Genomic DNA, 15478 nt, shown 5'->3' with positions numbered 1-15478 from the left:
GACAGGCAAAAGGTAACGTTCATTGCAGCTGCATAAAACTCAACTGTTGTCTTTTACTTTATCGTTTGCCAAAATGAAAAATACTGCCTATTGTCTGAGCACAAATGCATTTTTTTTTTTTTTTTTTTTTTAATTAATTAACGCAGTCAGAAAGTGGTCTTCATGTGTTTCTGTGTCCAGTATGATTATTTGGTCTAGGATGCAGAACAGAGCTCTTTGTAAAACAGTTCTGCTTACTAATTAATAATAAAGTTATTAATGTGAATTGGAAGCAGCTTTACCTCCAGTCTGCTGTATAATTTCCTATTTGGGGCTTGCAGTTTGAATGATACTGTAAGGAGTGAAACAGCATTTGTATTGCGTAACAAAGCAGAATCCCTACCCTTCTGAGCTGCAAACTAAAATGAATGATAATCACAGAGCAAATGGTTGGCCTGTTGAATTTTTTGGCCTGTTGAATTTTTTAGCCTGTTGTCAGACGAACCGTGGTGGTTTAAACACAGCTGGCAACTGAACACCACGCAGATGCTGCTGGTGCTCCCTAGCTGGTTTGAGCTCCCACACTCCCACAGAGTGGTGGAGGAGAATGAAAGGTAAAGCCAAGTGGGTTGAAATAAGGGGAGTTTACCTGAACAACAGAGAGGAAACAACAGTAACAGCAATAACAAAGTGAGTGATGTACAATACGGTGCTTGCTGCCGGGCTGTGCTGTGCCTGGTGGAGCCGAATCAAAACGCGGGCACAGCGCCAAGCCACACCAAGCCCAGCCGCTGGGCTCAGGCTAGTCCCCCTGCCTCATATATATATACGTACTGGGCATGACATCAGTGTGGTATGGAATATCCCATGGACAGGTTCGGTCTGGCTATCCTGGTTGTGGAAGTTAATCCTATCATAACTGAACCCAGGACACCTGTGAAATCAGCCGAAGGAGAAATCTATGCTTAAATATTTAACAATTCACATTTTCTTGCTAGCCCGAATATTAGCTCTGAGGTGTAACGGTAAAATTGTTGTACTGTTTAATTCAGAATTTCTTTTTCCTTCCATTTCAATCTTCGTTACACAAGTGTGCTCGTTGCAGAACTGTTGCTTAATTTATGCGTAATTGGAGGTATTCAGTCCTTTGTACTTACTGAACTAGAACTTCCAGTTCAGTAGTAGTTCAGAACTTTTACTAGAACTTCTTCAGCTTAATTTTTCCTTCTGATCTTAGGTGAAGCAATCTTCTTTTCCTACCACTGAAAATTCTTTTAGTCCTTGTTTTCTTCTATTTCAGTGAAGAACAAAGGCCAAAAAAGTACTGTCTTTTTATTTATGTCTTCTATAAAAGAGTATGTTTGTGAAAGTAGGTTGGTTTTGATTGTTTTTTTTTTTTTAATGGGCACAAGCATGTGGACATCAGAAACTGATACAGAATTTCTTTTGATTGATTTGTGATTATTGTCCTGGGTAAAATTTTTTGGCACTTCTTGAAAAGTACTGGGTTTGGCTTTTTAACTTGCAGTATTTATGTCTTCTATAAAAGAGTATGTTTGTGAAAGTAGGTTGGTTTTGATTGTTTTTTTTTTTTAATGGGCACAAGCATGTGGACATCAGAAACTGATACAGAATTTCTTTTGATTGATTTGTGATTATTGTCCTGGGTAAAATTTTTTGGCACTTCTTGAAAAGTACTGGGTTTGGCTTTTTAACTTGCAGGTTCAAAAGTATGTACGGGTTGGCTTTTAAGAGCAGCTTCAGCAGTGGCTACAAAAAATACCACCAAAATCAGTTTTCATCATTCCAGCTACTTGACTGGAGCATTTTTATTTGAGTCTGCTTTAAGAAAGTAGAGGAAAAAGTTATCGTATTTATTTACATCTCTTTTAATCAGCTGTTATCATACACCATCTCTCAAACCTGTTGAATTTGCTCTGTATAAATACAGCTTTGTGAATCTCAAGGGGAAAAAGAATCCAGAACTCAGTTTTTAATACCAATTTTAAATTATTGTACTTGCAACTGGGAACGTTTACTCCATTCTATCATGTTCTAATGTAATTTTTTTCAGTTTGTCACTTGATTAGTTGCACAGTACATAAATATTTTATTACCTTATTAGGTTATGCCCAGAGAAGATACTGTTACAATGCATTCTTCAGTCAAGAACTTTGTCAGGAGCTGATGCCATCAATGCTCTCAGACCTTTCTATTTTGCAGTACATCCAGATTTCTTTGGCAAGCATCCCAAAGAGAGGGTAAAAATCTTCTTGTATGCTTTTTTTTGTAAATGTGTTCTATATCAAAGATGGGAATATTCTAGTTTTCCTGCTGCCAGAGAAACAAAAGTAGTATTGGAATTGAGAATTGTTGTTACCAGAGAACAGAAAGATTCGCTTTATTTTTTTAGTGGGGATAGGTCCCTTAAACATCCTGTACTTATTAGTCGTATTTTCTGTTTAGTTGTTGTAGACATTACTTGCTTTATCACTTAGAAATATTTGAAACAATGGGTGCCTTTAAGCTTGAAAGCCTCAAGTGATGTTTGGAATATACAAGTACGTACATCATACAGTTTATTCATGCAAGTTAATTATGCTGAGAATATGAATTATATCACTACTTGTTAAGAGCAGTTGTCAGTTTGTAAAAACTAATTCTGCATGTATGTTTAAAAAGGTTTAGGTGAAAAATGGCCAAATGAATAATCTCTAATGTTTGGGGGGTGTTCTTTTTTTTTTTAAACAGGAAGTAAATGAAGACTCTCTGAAAAGATTAAATGGATACTTGGAGAACCTACAGAAACCAGGGTTTCGCTCCTTTAAGCCAACTCCTCTTACTTTTTATGTAAGAGAAAGAGAACCAAACTCTTCTAATGTTCAAGAATCCTTCAGTGCTTCAGGTGCTTTTATATTGTACAGAACGTATCTTTCTGTATTTAAATTCTTTCAGACCATTACTTACCCTTGTGCAGTCATAACGACTTTTCAACTGCATAAAATCTTGTCAAAGCATGAAAATATGTATTAGATCAGACAGCTAGGACCATCCGAAGTAATGAAACATCTTAAGCTTCAAAAAGCATTGAAAGAATGAGAATTACAAAGTTGAGGTCAAGTTACAGAATGAGGAATAAAAACCATAGATTTAGGTAAATTATAATTTTTCTAATTCTAATACCATTGTCATGTTTAACTGGAGTAACAGTTGGGTCCTTGTTTCATTGCAAATGATGTGTAGTACACAGTAGCAGGATGCTTGTAGGATCAGTAGGAACATATTCTGTAAGCAGAAGTTGTATGATATCTGAAGTTTCGATTTACCACATTGTCTCTTGTCAATATCTTCTGTAGTCTCAAAGCTAAGTCTGGAATATTGTTTTTGATTAATTTTATTCTATGTATTTGTCACTTGATTAATTGCACAGTACATAAACATTTTATTACCTTATTAGGTTATGCCCAAATTATGTTTTGATTGATTTTATTCTGTGTATTTGTTTCTGATATACCAATATGCCTTATCTGACAGATTACTTTTATGTTCTTTATCCTGCTAGTCAAAACACTTGAGCAAATTGTGAGGGACCCAAGTACGAGAAAATGTGTTTATAGCCTGTGAAGAGCTGTTGTAGCACTGCATTTTTGCAGTAAATTATATCCAAAGTCATGAGCAGTAATAAAGTTAATTACATCGAGCTGTTGAACAAAACCGCCACTGTTAAAGTGAAAGCGGTGAAAGTGTAGCTAAGTTTCCAACTAGTCCAGTAATTCAGATAGTTAAAACAGCTCTATTTATATTTTTGGAGACATAGCAGTTTTAAAGGTTAAACTGCAAGTGAATTTTGCAGAGTGTTGAAATAAAAAGATAATAATTTCCAACTATGTGTGCCTTGTTAGGGTTCTTGTAGGATTACAAGAATGTGAATTTACTTTAAATAATTCTAATTTAATACTAATTTTGTGGGACTTGTGTTTTACAGGGTTTCGAGCAGTCAGTTTTACGTTACATACTAGGGATCTCCTGAGCACAGTATTGGATATTCTCAACTCCTGCAGCTTATCTACTGAGCATATTCAAAGTTTGAATGTGAACTCTCAGCCCCACAAGGAAGCAAAAAGCACAGTGAACAGACCTATCAAATGGGATAAGACTTATTATTCATTTACTGGATTCAAGGATCCTGAGGAGGAACTAGAACAAGCCCACAGAGTGAAAACAACCTTAATGTATGTAAGGCTTTTATTTAGCTCATTGGTCTTACTATAATGCTGAGTTTTTTAAAGGCGATCAATAAATATTCTGAACAATACAAAACTATCACAGAATGATAGGGGTTAGAAGAGATCTCTGGAGATCGTCTAATCAAACCCCTTTGCTAAAGCAGATTCACTTAGAACCACGCTGGACAGGATCACATCCAGGTGTGTTTTGATTATATCCAGAGAAGGAGACTCCATGAACTTCCTGGGCAGCCTGTTCCAGTGCTCTGTCACCCTCAGTTTTACCTTGTGTTCAGATGGAACTTCCAGTTTGTGCCTGTTGCCCCCTGTGTGACCCCACCCTCTTGATACTCACCTTTTAGATCTGTATAAGCATTGATAAGATCCTTTATTATCCAACATGTAATTATGTCATGCTTTTTATAATTAAAGAGTTCACATGAGCTCTTGGGATAACTCTAGTGCCAGCTAAGCTGAGGCATTCTTGTCTCTTTGCCCAGCGTTCATGTTTTGTTGATCAAGTTTTTCAGTTTTTTGGAATATTGGTGGTGAATCAGAAAAAGGCAGAAGTTCTACTTAGCTCCTGACCTCTTGGTAACTTTTGTAACACGAAAATATATGGCTGTTAACTTTAGTATTTCATTATCACATTCTGTTGGAGGTGGGAGACAGTACATGAAAACTAATGTTAGAATGTTCTAATTTGCCGGATATCTTAATGTTGTGCTTCTTTTTGTTGTTCTGCATACCAACCCTAATATTTAAATTGAGGCAACTATAAATGCTGAACTTGCATTAAATGCAGTATATCTTGTATTAGAAGTTGATTGTTTATAAAATCTATCTGTGCTGATTTGGAGAAGTGTGAAAAAAACACTGCCTTGAAAAGCTTTTTCTAACAATGCAACTCAGGTGCCATTCAAAATAAATGCAGAACTGTAGTGATAGTGTCTTCCGAGCAAAGAATGCTCCTCATCCTGCTTAGCACCTCACAAATATATATATATACACACTATATATATAATATATGCTACTGTAAAACACTTAACTGAGATTTAGCATATCGGAATATTTTTATTTGTTTTTACACATTGACAAGACTTGCCATGAACAGTTACATATTAACATATGCCTTTTAATACCTAGCCATTTGGCACTGGGCCTCTCTTTGCTTTCTTGGTTTGAAATTTTTTGCTTGGAGTACAGTATGAAAATGGAAGTATTTGTTTGTAAAAGTAAGAGTGTGAAAATAAGTTTGTGCAATGAACAAAGGCTGAATCTCTTTGAGTAGCTTTTTCCTAGCAACAGAATAATCTACTGAAAGTTTTTTTTAGATGTAGTCCACTAGTCATGTTTGTCTGGTTGTGATTATTGACAAAAAACTGTAAAACTTTGACCTGCTTAATCTATGTTCATGCCAGCTCTGTAAGAGTTGTCTAACTTAACCCTTTAGTACCACCTTCTTTAATTGACAGTCTACTATATGAGCACTTCGGTTGTTGTGGTTTGTTCTTTTTTTTTTTTCAAAGGCAGCTGTGTAGGAACTTTTTTCGTTAAAGCACTAAGTTCTGAAGCTGCCCCCCCTAAATCACACTAACCTGCTGCTCTACACCTCTCACACCTCTAAGTCTTACTATGTTTGTAACACTGTCAGTGTTTTTTGGTCCCACTTGATTACACACACATGCCTCCAAAGACATTAAACACCAGGTTTTCATTTGTAGATACGTTAAGGTGAAGCATTTAAGCAATTCCGGTTTCTGTCCTCTACTTTTAATACATCCCTTTACATGGTAAGAATAAAATGTTAGTGTTAACAGAGAATTCAGTTTTATTGTTTGCCAGAAAAATAATACAGCATGCATCTACTGTTGGGGTTTTTCCTCCTTTCAGATCCTGGCTAGATGACAATGAAGCAAGTGCAGTAAAAAAGCTGAAAACAAGTTTGCCACTTAGAAAAGAACTAGAACGGTTAAAATTTGAACTCTCTCATCAGCTCCAGCTCTCGGATATCAGGTAATAAATTAGATCAATTTGACTTAGATTATGTAAGTCAAAGCAAGGGAAGTGTTGTATAATACTACGCCATGAGCTTTGAAGGCTTATTCCAGCAAAACAGCTCTATTTCATCTATGTAAAAGTGTTATTGCACTGAATGATATTTTTCTAGAAAAATTCTGTTGGAACACAAGTTCCTGCTGCAATTGCTTAAAAAGACCTGGTATCTGTAACTAGTGACGTAGGCTCCAGTTGAGACAAACACATAAGCACTTGAAATAAGACCTGTGTATATCCGTTACTTTGGGTGTTCTGCTGGATAAAGTTGTTCTTCCTGATTGGCAGTGAAATGCAACTTTCCACGTGGTATGTATTGGCATCCTGTGAGGGCTTAATAAAAATGTTGTTCTTTCTAGTGTCTTGTTTCCTGTACTCCTGTGGAAGAGGATGTTTGTTTGCTTGAAAGAACTGAGTACAGTTGGTGATTTTGATTCTACAGAATATTTTCCAGGAAATAATTTATGATCCTTTTTTAAATTTTGTGCCTCCTAATGAGGTTGTTCTGAAGTGGAATATTCAGAATGGGAAAATGGCAGTGAGGGCAGTCAACAATGGAAAAATAAATTTTGGGAGATTATTTCAAGGGCTAGCCCATTAAGTTCTTTTGACCAGGAAAGAGAGGTTCTGAAACCATGCTTTTGTTTCTTTCACCCTGTAAAAGACCCTGGCCTCCTTTAAGATGAAGGTAGGGGGTTTTTAACACAGTTTCTAATACTCTGCAACTGAGCTGTGGTGGTGGGTTTTAAGTTTCTGAAACAGTATTCAGTATTATTAAATGTCTATTACTATAGGTTTGGATTTATTCATGGTTTATATTTAATTTTCTTAATGTTTGTGCTTTTAACAAACATTAAAACTATGGTGTTACATGGAGAGTTATCTTCCAAAAGGTATATTGTCGTAATTCAAGAATGAATGTGATCCTGCAGCCTAATGCTAGTTATTCAAAGAGGTATGAAAAAATAACAGGGTCATTGGATTTATTCCACGTATAAGTATAGGACACCTGAAGGTAGGAGGTATAAGCCATGTTTTTACATTCCTGTCTAGTGCTACTGAAAGCAAAGTGTTGTTGCTAGGTAACAGTAAATAGTTATGAGAATGACTTGCATTATAACAGACTGAATTGCCTCTTAAGTGCCTGTAGCGTAGTGCTGTTTTCTGCATCCCAAAGAGTGGGGTTTTTGCTAGTTAGGTTTCCCTAAATAAGATGATGTGGCTTGACCCCAGCCAGCAGCTAAGCATCCACACAGCTGCTCACTTATACATTCTCAGCAGAATGGGAGGAAGAGACCAGGAAGAGCAAAAGCAAGAAAACTCGTAGATCAAGTCAGAAGTTTAATAGGTGAAGTAAAGAAAAACTGTGATTTCAAGCTAAACAAAAGGAGGAATTAATTTGCTACTCCCTGTCAGCAGGCAGGTGTTCAGCCCCTTCTGGAAAGCAGACCCTCAGCATGTGTCATCACAGAATGATGTGTGTTGGCAGGGACCTTGAAGATCATCTAGTTCCAAACCCCCTGCCATGTAATTCTTGCTTGGGAAGACAAACTCCATAATCACAAGGGTCCCCCCATCCTCCTTCTTTCCCGAAGCAGAACATCATATGATCTGGAATATCCCTTTGGTCAGTTGCTGTCATCTGTCCTGGCTGTGTCCCACCCCCAGTCACTGGTGGAGGGAGGCAGAGCGGGAAGAAAAAAGGAAAACCTGGACACCTGCACAATAGCCAAAACAGTGGTGAGTTATCAACACTGTTTTAGTTAAAAAATAAACCATAGGCATGCTGTGGAGAAAATTAACCCCACCCCAGACAGACCCAGTACAAGAAGGGAATGATAATTTCCTATTTTGAGACAGTTTTGTATCAGCTAGAAGTTTGTAAAAGAATTTTATTTTTTCAATACTCTGGGACAACTTTACAATTTAAATGCTTTTTGAAATGTAGTTAGTTTTTCTGATCTGTCTGTGGTGAAAGAGGTATCAGAACTATGTATAGTAAAGTCACCAGTGTAACACCTGGCTCCTGTATGGTTTAACAACAATTATTCCACTGAAAAATATGAAAATATATATAGCAACTTACCACTAGAATCATAGTAACATTTTGAGTTAGGTATTCAAAGGAAAAGAAAATAAATGAGGTCATGTCCTTTTATACAGTATTTGCTCATCTAGGCAAACATTACACAGTGTACAAACAGAAATTGCATGCCGCATGCCTCAACCAAATACTGGATTCTGTTGCTATTTACTTCTATTTACCCCTTCTTACTAGGGGAGAGATTTGCAAGTTCTCTTCTGTCTACCAGGTTTTATATTTATTGTTCCTACATCTGGTTTTATTCTTTTTTTTGTTTGTTGTTGGCACTCACTTTAAGAAAGACTGAAATTTCATTTAGGCCTTTTTACCTGTTCAAATAGTATGTGACACGGGACACCTTTTCAGTATGCCTTTGCTTTTATTACTGTTGGAGTGTTATTTTGTTTGAATATTGTTCGGTGTTGTATTATTTTGTTTGAATTGTGTTACAAGACTTTCAGCTGCATCTCAATTTCTATGATTTTTTTTAATAATATTGAGAATTATGCTTTTCTAAGAATTAAATGCTTTCAGTTACATTTTTATTTAGGTGGCAGAGAAGCTGGGGTATTGCTCACCGCTGTAGCCAACTGCACAGTCTAGGTCGCTTAGTCCAACAGAGACCTGAATTATTGAAGAATGTTAAAGGTATTTCTGTTGCTTTTTTTCATGTATCCTAATACAGTCTTGATTCAAAGATGAGCATGATTCTTCTGTGACAAGGGAGCTCTAGTTCTTTTCACAAATACTCTTGATAACTGCAAAACCAAAACCTGTCAGGCTTAATGAAAAGTTGGTGAGAACTTATATTTTAAGCTACTGGGTATTTTTTTGAAGTGGCCTCTCTGTATAGTGTATTTGCTACACTCAGCTTCTATTTTTCTTCTTAATAAATGCAAACTGAGTGAGTTGAGACACTAGACTTAGTATTAATAATGAAAGTAAAATATCCATACTCAACCTCCAAAAGAGTGGAGGCAGCCATAGATTGTTACGCATGGTAGGTTCAAGACAAAAATGCAAGTAGCTCTCTAAAGAGTCAATATAAGGAGGACTTACTAGAATACCTTTAAAATCATATTGTCTTCTCTTATCATGCACATACCATAAAATACCTATATTAAAGTCTGTATTTTCTAAGGAAAAACTAGAATATTCTGTAGACCTGACCTACCATTCTTCTCATACAGCTCTTTGAGCTGTCACAGTATCTGTTTCCTCTAATTTTAATTTCACCTTTTACGCCTGTCTGCAGATACTTGGTCTTGAGTTGCTTTCATTTGAGGGTTCCCCTAATCCTTTAGTAATTTACTGGACAAATACCTGTCAGTAATTTTACAGGTGCATTTGATCTTGCTTTGGGGTGCAATGATGGACTAGATGCCTTAAATTCAGTGTTGCTCCTTCATAAGGGTTTTGGAAAAGTGATTTCTGAAAGCAAGAGTTTCTATTTGACCCTTGTCTTGTAGATTAATACATCACACTGAAGACTTTCCTGGAAGCCTATTTTGGTAAATAACTGCCTGTGCTTTTAGCCTAACAAATTCTTATGGAACTTTGCACTTCACTTAAACATACTCAGACTCAAAACTGATTAGTTTCCTGAAAAGTAAACTTAGTATTATCCTTTTATGTTGTCTCTATTCTTTCTTTTAAAGAGAGCAAAAACCTAATGAGAGAGTTTCTTACAGCTATTGCAGAGAATTCTGTGAAAGTAGTGTTGAATGACTGTGCTAATAACCTTCTACCTTATTATACCACCTTGTATCTTACATGCTATATGCTTAAAGTATATATAATATTCCCTACTGTATATATTATCTGTACAGATTTTTAAAATATGCTGTCTGTAGAGATTTTCTCTATTTTAAAAGTAGTCTTTGTAAGAAAAAAGACCAATTAACTAAAAATCTCTCAAGCTTAAACAGGGAGAAGGCAAATGCTGCGTAAGGTTTGTATGAAAAAAAATATCTTGGAGTTGTCAAGGATCACTCTTTACAGATTTTGAGAATAACAAAAGCACCTACTTACGTGTGTTTGTGCTGCAGAAATTTGTTGCTTGTGATGTGTTAGTAACGTCATTAAGCCTTAAATAGTTGTGGGAATAATTGCAATAACCCAAATCAGTAAAGAGCTTTGTTCAATTTAGGACGCACAGTGGTATTTACAGACCGTTCAGGTATGAGTGCAGCAGGCCACATCATGCTGGGGACCATGGATGTTCACCATCACTGGACCAAAGTAAGAAGATTTCAAAGTAAATTATAATGCATTTTGTTATTATGACATCTTATTTTAAACCAAAATATTAATTGGTGCAGATAACTGATGACTAATTTAAAGGAAACACATAGCTACTATGTTTACCATAACTGTGTACTTTGCATTCTAAATTTGATCCTGTGATATACTGTTACTAACAATCTTTGTCAGATCTTTACTGTTACTTTCACTAAGTGAATAATATGAAAATTTAGCACTCAATTCAAATCTTTCTCTGGTGGTTGTTTGAAATTTTGCCTATATGTTTAACTGAGGGACAAAACAAACCATGGTTTGTTAATGGGAATGATTTACAAAGAACGTAATGTAAGAATTTCTACTCTGAGATATGTGAGTATTGATAGATTAATACTAAAAATCCCACTCTATTCCTCGAAAAGAGAAATACTTTCTGACTTTTGCCAAGGAGTTTTCTGAAGAGGTCATATATGTGCAGATGGGACAATGTGTAGAGATGGTTGTGGTGATGATATTTCCTTTGTAAGACAGAAGTCAGTGAAAATCTTTCTGAAATTGGTTAGCAACTTGTTTTTTAGAGAGCAGAATTTTTTGTCCAATTCTAACCCATTTTAGAAAGCAGTCCTAAGTGCTAGTAGTAGAATCGGGTCAGTCTGTAGAATGCTCAGTCAGAGGCACAGTATTTAGAGGGTTTTTGCGGTTTTTCTCTGTAACAAATGGAAATGCTGGACTAATGGATTTTATTGTGCCAAAAGCTACTCTGATTCTTCTAGTGTCTTGGATTTCTAAAGAGATTATTCTGAAATCATTTGGCTTGTTCCAGCCACAGTCTTTTTTTTTGTATGGAAAAATGTGCTCTAGTGAAAACTAGGTAGATGATAAGTAGTGACTATTACTGCAGACTTTCCTCTTTCGCTTGGTGCCCTCTTCCACGCTTCTCCCTGTCATACCTTTTATGTCTCAACTCACAAGTCTGATCACTTCTTAACCTTCTTTGGTAACAGTTTTTTAAATTAGAAATCTGGTATCCTTTCTCTTTCCTTGAGACTCAAGATGAGCTAGGTAATCATCCAAACCCTTGGAAAGAACCAGTTCTAGCAACAGAGACTTCTTTTTTTTTTGGTATAAATTCTGCTGGCAAAACCGCTTTTGACTGTATATGGAATAGCTCTACCACGATAACTGTGGTAGTAAGGATTTTATGTAGGCCTCAGATTACATATATATTTTTTTAATCTGGAACTGTTAATTTCTGTGTATATAGTGGAAGAGGACATTTATCAATCTTGTAATGGCTTTTTGATGCCTTTGTACTATAAATACTGAAAAAACTTAAAAGTTTATTCCGTTGTATCTTACCTCACAATGTATATATTTGATATTTCTTAGGGTTTTTTTAAATTCTTTTTCCTCCTGGGTTCAGTGTTTGCATTGTAGATTGTCTCCTCTTTAATATTTTCTTGTTATTTTTCTAAATTTCTTAAAATTAAGTTATAGGCTTTGTAACGTAGGAGATGTTTGTTTGTATGCACAGATTTTTGAGAGATTGCCGAATTATTCTAAACTTCGGAAAAGGCAGCTGTTCTTGGAAGATCGGATAAGCCAACTTTTGGGAGGCATACAAGTGATATATATTGAAGAACTGCAACCACTGTTGACTTTAGAAGAGTACTATAAGATTCTGGATTCTTTTTATAATAAATTACATGACAGTAGACTACCTTTTCATCCTCGCAGTCTGCGAGGCTTGCAGATGATTCTGGAAAGGTAGGTATTTGCAGGAAAGATTGCTTACTTTTAGAGCTTTTACTCTTTTTTTCTTTATTACACGTTGCTCTCACTAAGAAGAAAACTAGAAGAAATCTTGGATTTTCAAGTCAAAGTCTTTTTTTTTCTGAAGGTTTTAGGTTCCTTTTTTATGGGTTAGGAAGGAATCAGATTGAAGAAAATCCTGCTTATTTCATTCAAATTAGAGTCCAGATTCTGTCTTTATCTTACAGTGTTGTGCTGGGTTAAATCAAATGTCAGGTCAACAATCAGACATGTAATATGGTGCTGTTTATGTATTTTTGTTGCAGTTGCTTTTGAAATACAGTTTTAAAAAAGCTTTATGCTTGATGCTTCTGTATTCTCATGAACCAAACTTGATTCACATTTTACCAATTACTGTGATTGTGATACATTGATATTCTTTTATCTTCAGAATGAAATCTGAAAGTAATTCATGTAAATACTTGAGTACGAAAGAAACAATACTTTGTTTTTTACTTCCATCATGTTTCGTTAGTGACAGATATGCACCAAGCTTACATGAATTTGGACACTTCATGATCCCAACGGTCTGCGATCCAGCAACTCTTCAATGGTTTATTTTCGCCAAAGCACAGGAAGCAAGAGAGAATCTGAAAAGAAAAGAGAAGTAAGTGTTCATATGACTTGATACACTTAGTTCATGCAAGTCTCGGCATGACATATGTTTTATCTGGAGGAGGAAGAGAGCTTTGAAGAGTGTATTCATGCCTTTTTGGTGGGGAAAATAACCCAACTTGTGTGTATGAAATAGAACACTACCCATTAGCTTTACAAAACAAAAAACTTTTTAGCATTCAGTGATCACGAACAGTTGTTAGAAAATACCTTCTTCCCTTCTTTAGAAACAAAGTACATAAAGTACAATAAAGTTGTACTGTATTCAGAAATAAAAGATCTTTGCTTGCAAGACAAAATTACATATTTTTTTTACCTCAAAGGAGAAGTGAGGGGTTTTTTAAGACACCTTTTTATTCAATAAGAAAAGCAATCAACTTTTATTAATGTTACATTGTGACAAGAAAGCACTAACATCTGAACTAAAAATAACTGAGACTGACTAGAGAGTTAGTATGTCTAGTTGTTTGTCAGTTAGTTGGGGAAAAGATTAGTTAGCACCTAACAAGGTGAAGAAAAAAAATTGGGATACAATGATAAGATACATACCTCTTGGTATTCACAGATGCCAGCGAGATGAGAGAAATGACAATAGATGACATAGTACCATACTTAATATTAAGCCTATGACTTGTCATATCCATCAGAATAGTAAATTTTGTTCATGACCTTGTATGTTGTTTGTGTCTTTGAGGATTAGAGCATAAAATAGAGATACTGCTTTTATTTTAAATAAAATACTATGATAGGTAAGTGGGTGTTACTGTCCTTTTAGGGGTTGTTACTGCAAGTTTATTTTTCTGCTTTGGAAAGCTTTTAATGATTTGTTGAAATAACGCTGCCGCGAGTGTATGCATGATGTATAGACCCAGATACTTTTTTTTTTTTTTTTTTTTTTTTTGGATTGAATCTCGGATGATTTTAATGGCACAGCTTTTTCTTTTTTTTTTTTTTTTTTTTTTTTTGTGAAGGTTATTCTGGGCCTGAGTTTTATTGAAGGCATTATGGTTTTAGCTCTGTTAAGATGTGATTACTTGGGAGGATGTATTTTGAAGATGAGCTTCTGTTTGTTGCAGTTTTTCCATAACCCTAGTCCAGCTTTGAAGTTAGATTATATTATTTTATTATATATAACTGATGAAGAGCTCTCTGTGTAGCTGCCATACGTGACATGTCTGTAGAGGTTAGGAGGGGTGTTGTAGCAGATGTATTCATTTGAATCTGAGCAACTCACTCTCACTCTTCACCACATTATATAAATCCAGGAAAAATGTGGGGATCCCCTCCAAGTTTAAGCAGCTGTGTTGTAAAAATGTAAGAGCCGAGCTACATATCTCAACTCTTCTGTTGTGTGTTAGATGATGGCTGGTTTGTTTAAAACAATAAAGAACAACTATACTGGGTCACAGTGAAGGTCTGTCCCCATCATCCATTAGCTTACGGAAATGGTGTATGAATGGGGGGAAAAAATGCAGTGGGTTTTTTTTACTCTGTACTCCTTCCCAGTCTCTAACTGACAGGACTCGAGAAAATACTTGAAGCTGGAAACATGACGTCATGTTAAGAACGTTCAGTAGATTTTCTTCTTGTTCCGCTCTTAATTGTCTGATTGTTTTTTGAGCTGATTTACTTTGTGGCTCCCTGTGGCAGCAAATTGCACAGCTGAATTACAGATAGCGTCTGTATATGAAGGAGGGAAGAGGTTCTTTCTTTTATGTAGCTATGGCCTGATGATTTAATTCGTCATTCTCCTGTTCTTGTGGTGTAGGAAATACAGAAATTATTCTGTAATTATCACCTCTACTTTCTTTTTTGTGGATATGTCGTATTTCCTATTAGTTACCTTTTTATTGAAGCTGAAAACTCCTTTTCTGCGTAATGCTTCCTTGAACAAAACCTGTTCTGTACTTTGGATTTTCCTTAGCCTCATGTGGTTGTTAAAGGGGCCCTGAGGTAAACGAAAGTATTTTGAGATGTATGAATTTGCTTTGCACATGTGTGAGTGTTTTTATATGCAGTAAATAGCATAGTGTAGCTGAAATACCGTATGACCTGATGCTCTGGGGAGTTCAAATGCTGCTGCTGTAGAAAGTTGTCTTATCTGTTTGGATAATAGTCTTTTAGTAATACAGGATTTAGTACGAATCTACTTCTCCTTCCCTTGCTTTTGTAAAGTATCAGTTTTGTATTGTGATAGAGGTGAAGCCTCCTTATGGAAGTGACTAAAAATAAACCTGCAGTTCTTACTATATGCAGCTAACTTTATATCCCTTGAGGGAGCCTTGAGAGCTTGATGCTCAGCTATTAGAGAATGTGCTCAGAAGGATGGCACAGATATGGTCAGTAGAGAGGGCAGGCTCACTCCAGGTTAGCTCACTATCTCAGTTCATCCCTGACTGCCAGAGCTTCTCTGAGAGCGTAGAGCCATACAAGTACATTGACATTGCATACTGAGCTCTGGAAAGAG

General features: G+C 35.9%; 1 protein-coding gene across 1 annotated transcript in view; it reads left to right on the top strand.

Annotated features, from left to right (window-relative positions):
• TCAIM (T cell activation inhibitor, mitochondrial) overlaps nt 1-15478 on the top strand; it is an 18992-nt gene that overhangs the window by 1932 nt on the left and 1582 nt on the right. Inside the window, exons 2-9 of the mRNA XM_010136832.1 lie at nt 2105-2240; nt 2731-2884; nt 3965-4211; nt 6099-6221; nt 8894-8991; nt 10493-10584; nt 12119-12351; nt 12872-13003. Of these exons, the coding sequence (XP_010135134.1) occupies nt 2105-2240; nt 2731-2884; nt 3965-4211; nt 6099-6221; nt 8894-8991; nt 10493-10584; nt 12119-12351; nt 12872-13003 (1215 nt within the window). The remainder of the gene's footprint in view (nt 1-2104; nt 2241-2730; nt 2885-3964; nt 4212-6098; nt 6222-8893; nt 8992-10492; nt 10585-12118; nt 12352-12871; nt 13004-15478) is intronic.

The sequence above is a fragment of the Buceros rhinoceros genome, unplaced genomic scaffold (genome assembly GCF_000710305.1).
Source record: "Buceros rhinoceros silvestris isolate BGI_N320 unplaced genomic scaffold, ASM71030v1 scaffold18135, whole genome shotgun sequence".
Taxonomy (NCBI): domain Eukaryota; kingdom Metazoa; phylum Chordata; class Aves; order Bucerotiformes; family Bucerotidae; genus Buceros; species Buceros rhinoceros.
This window is presented reverse-complemented; position numbering and strand designations above follow the sequence as displayed.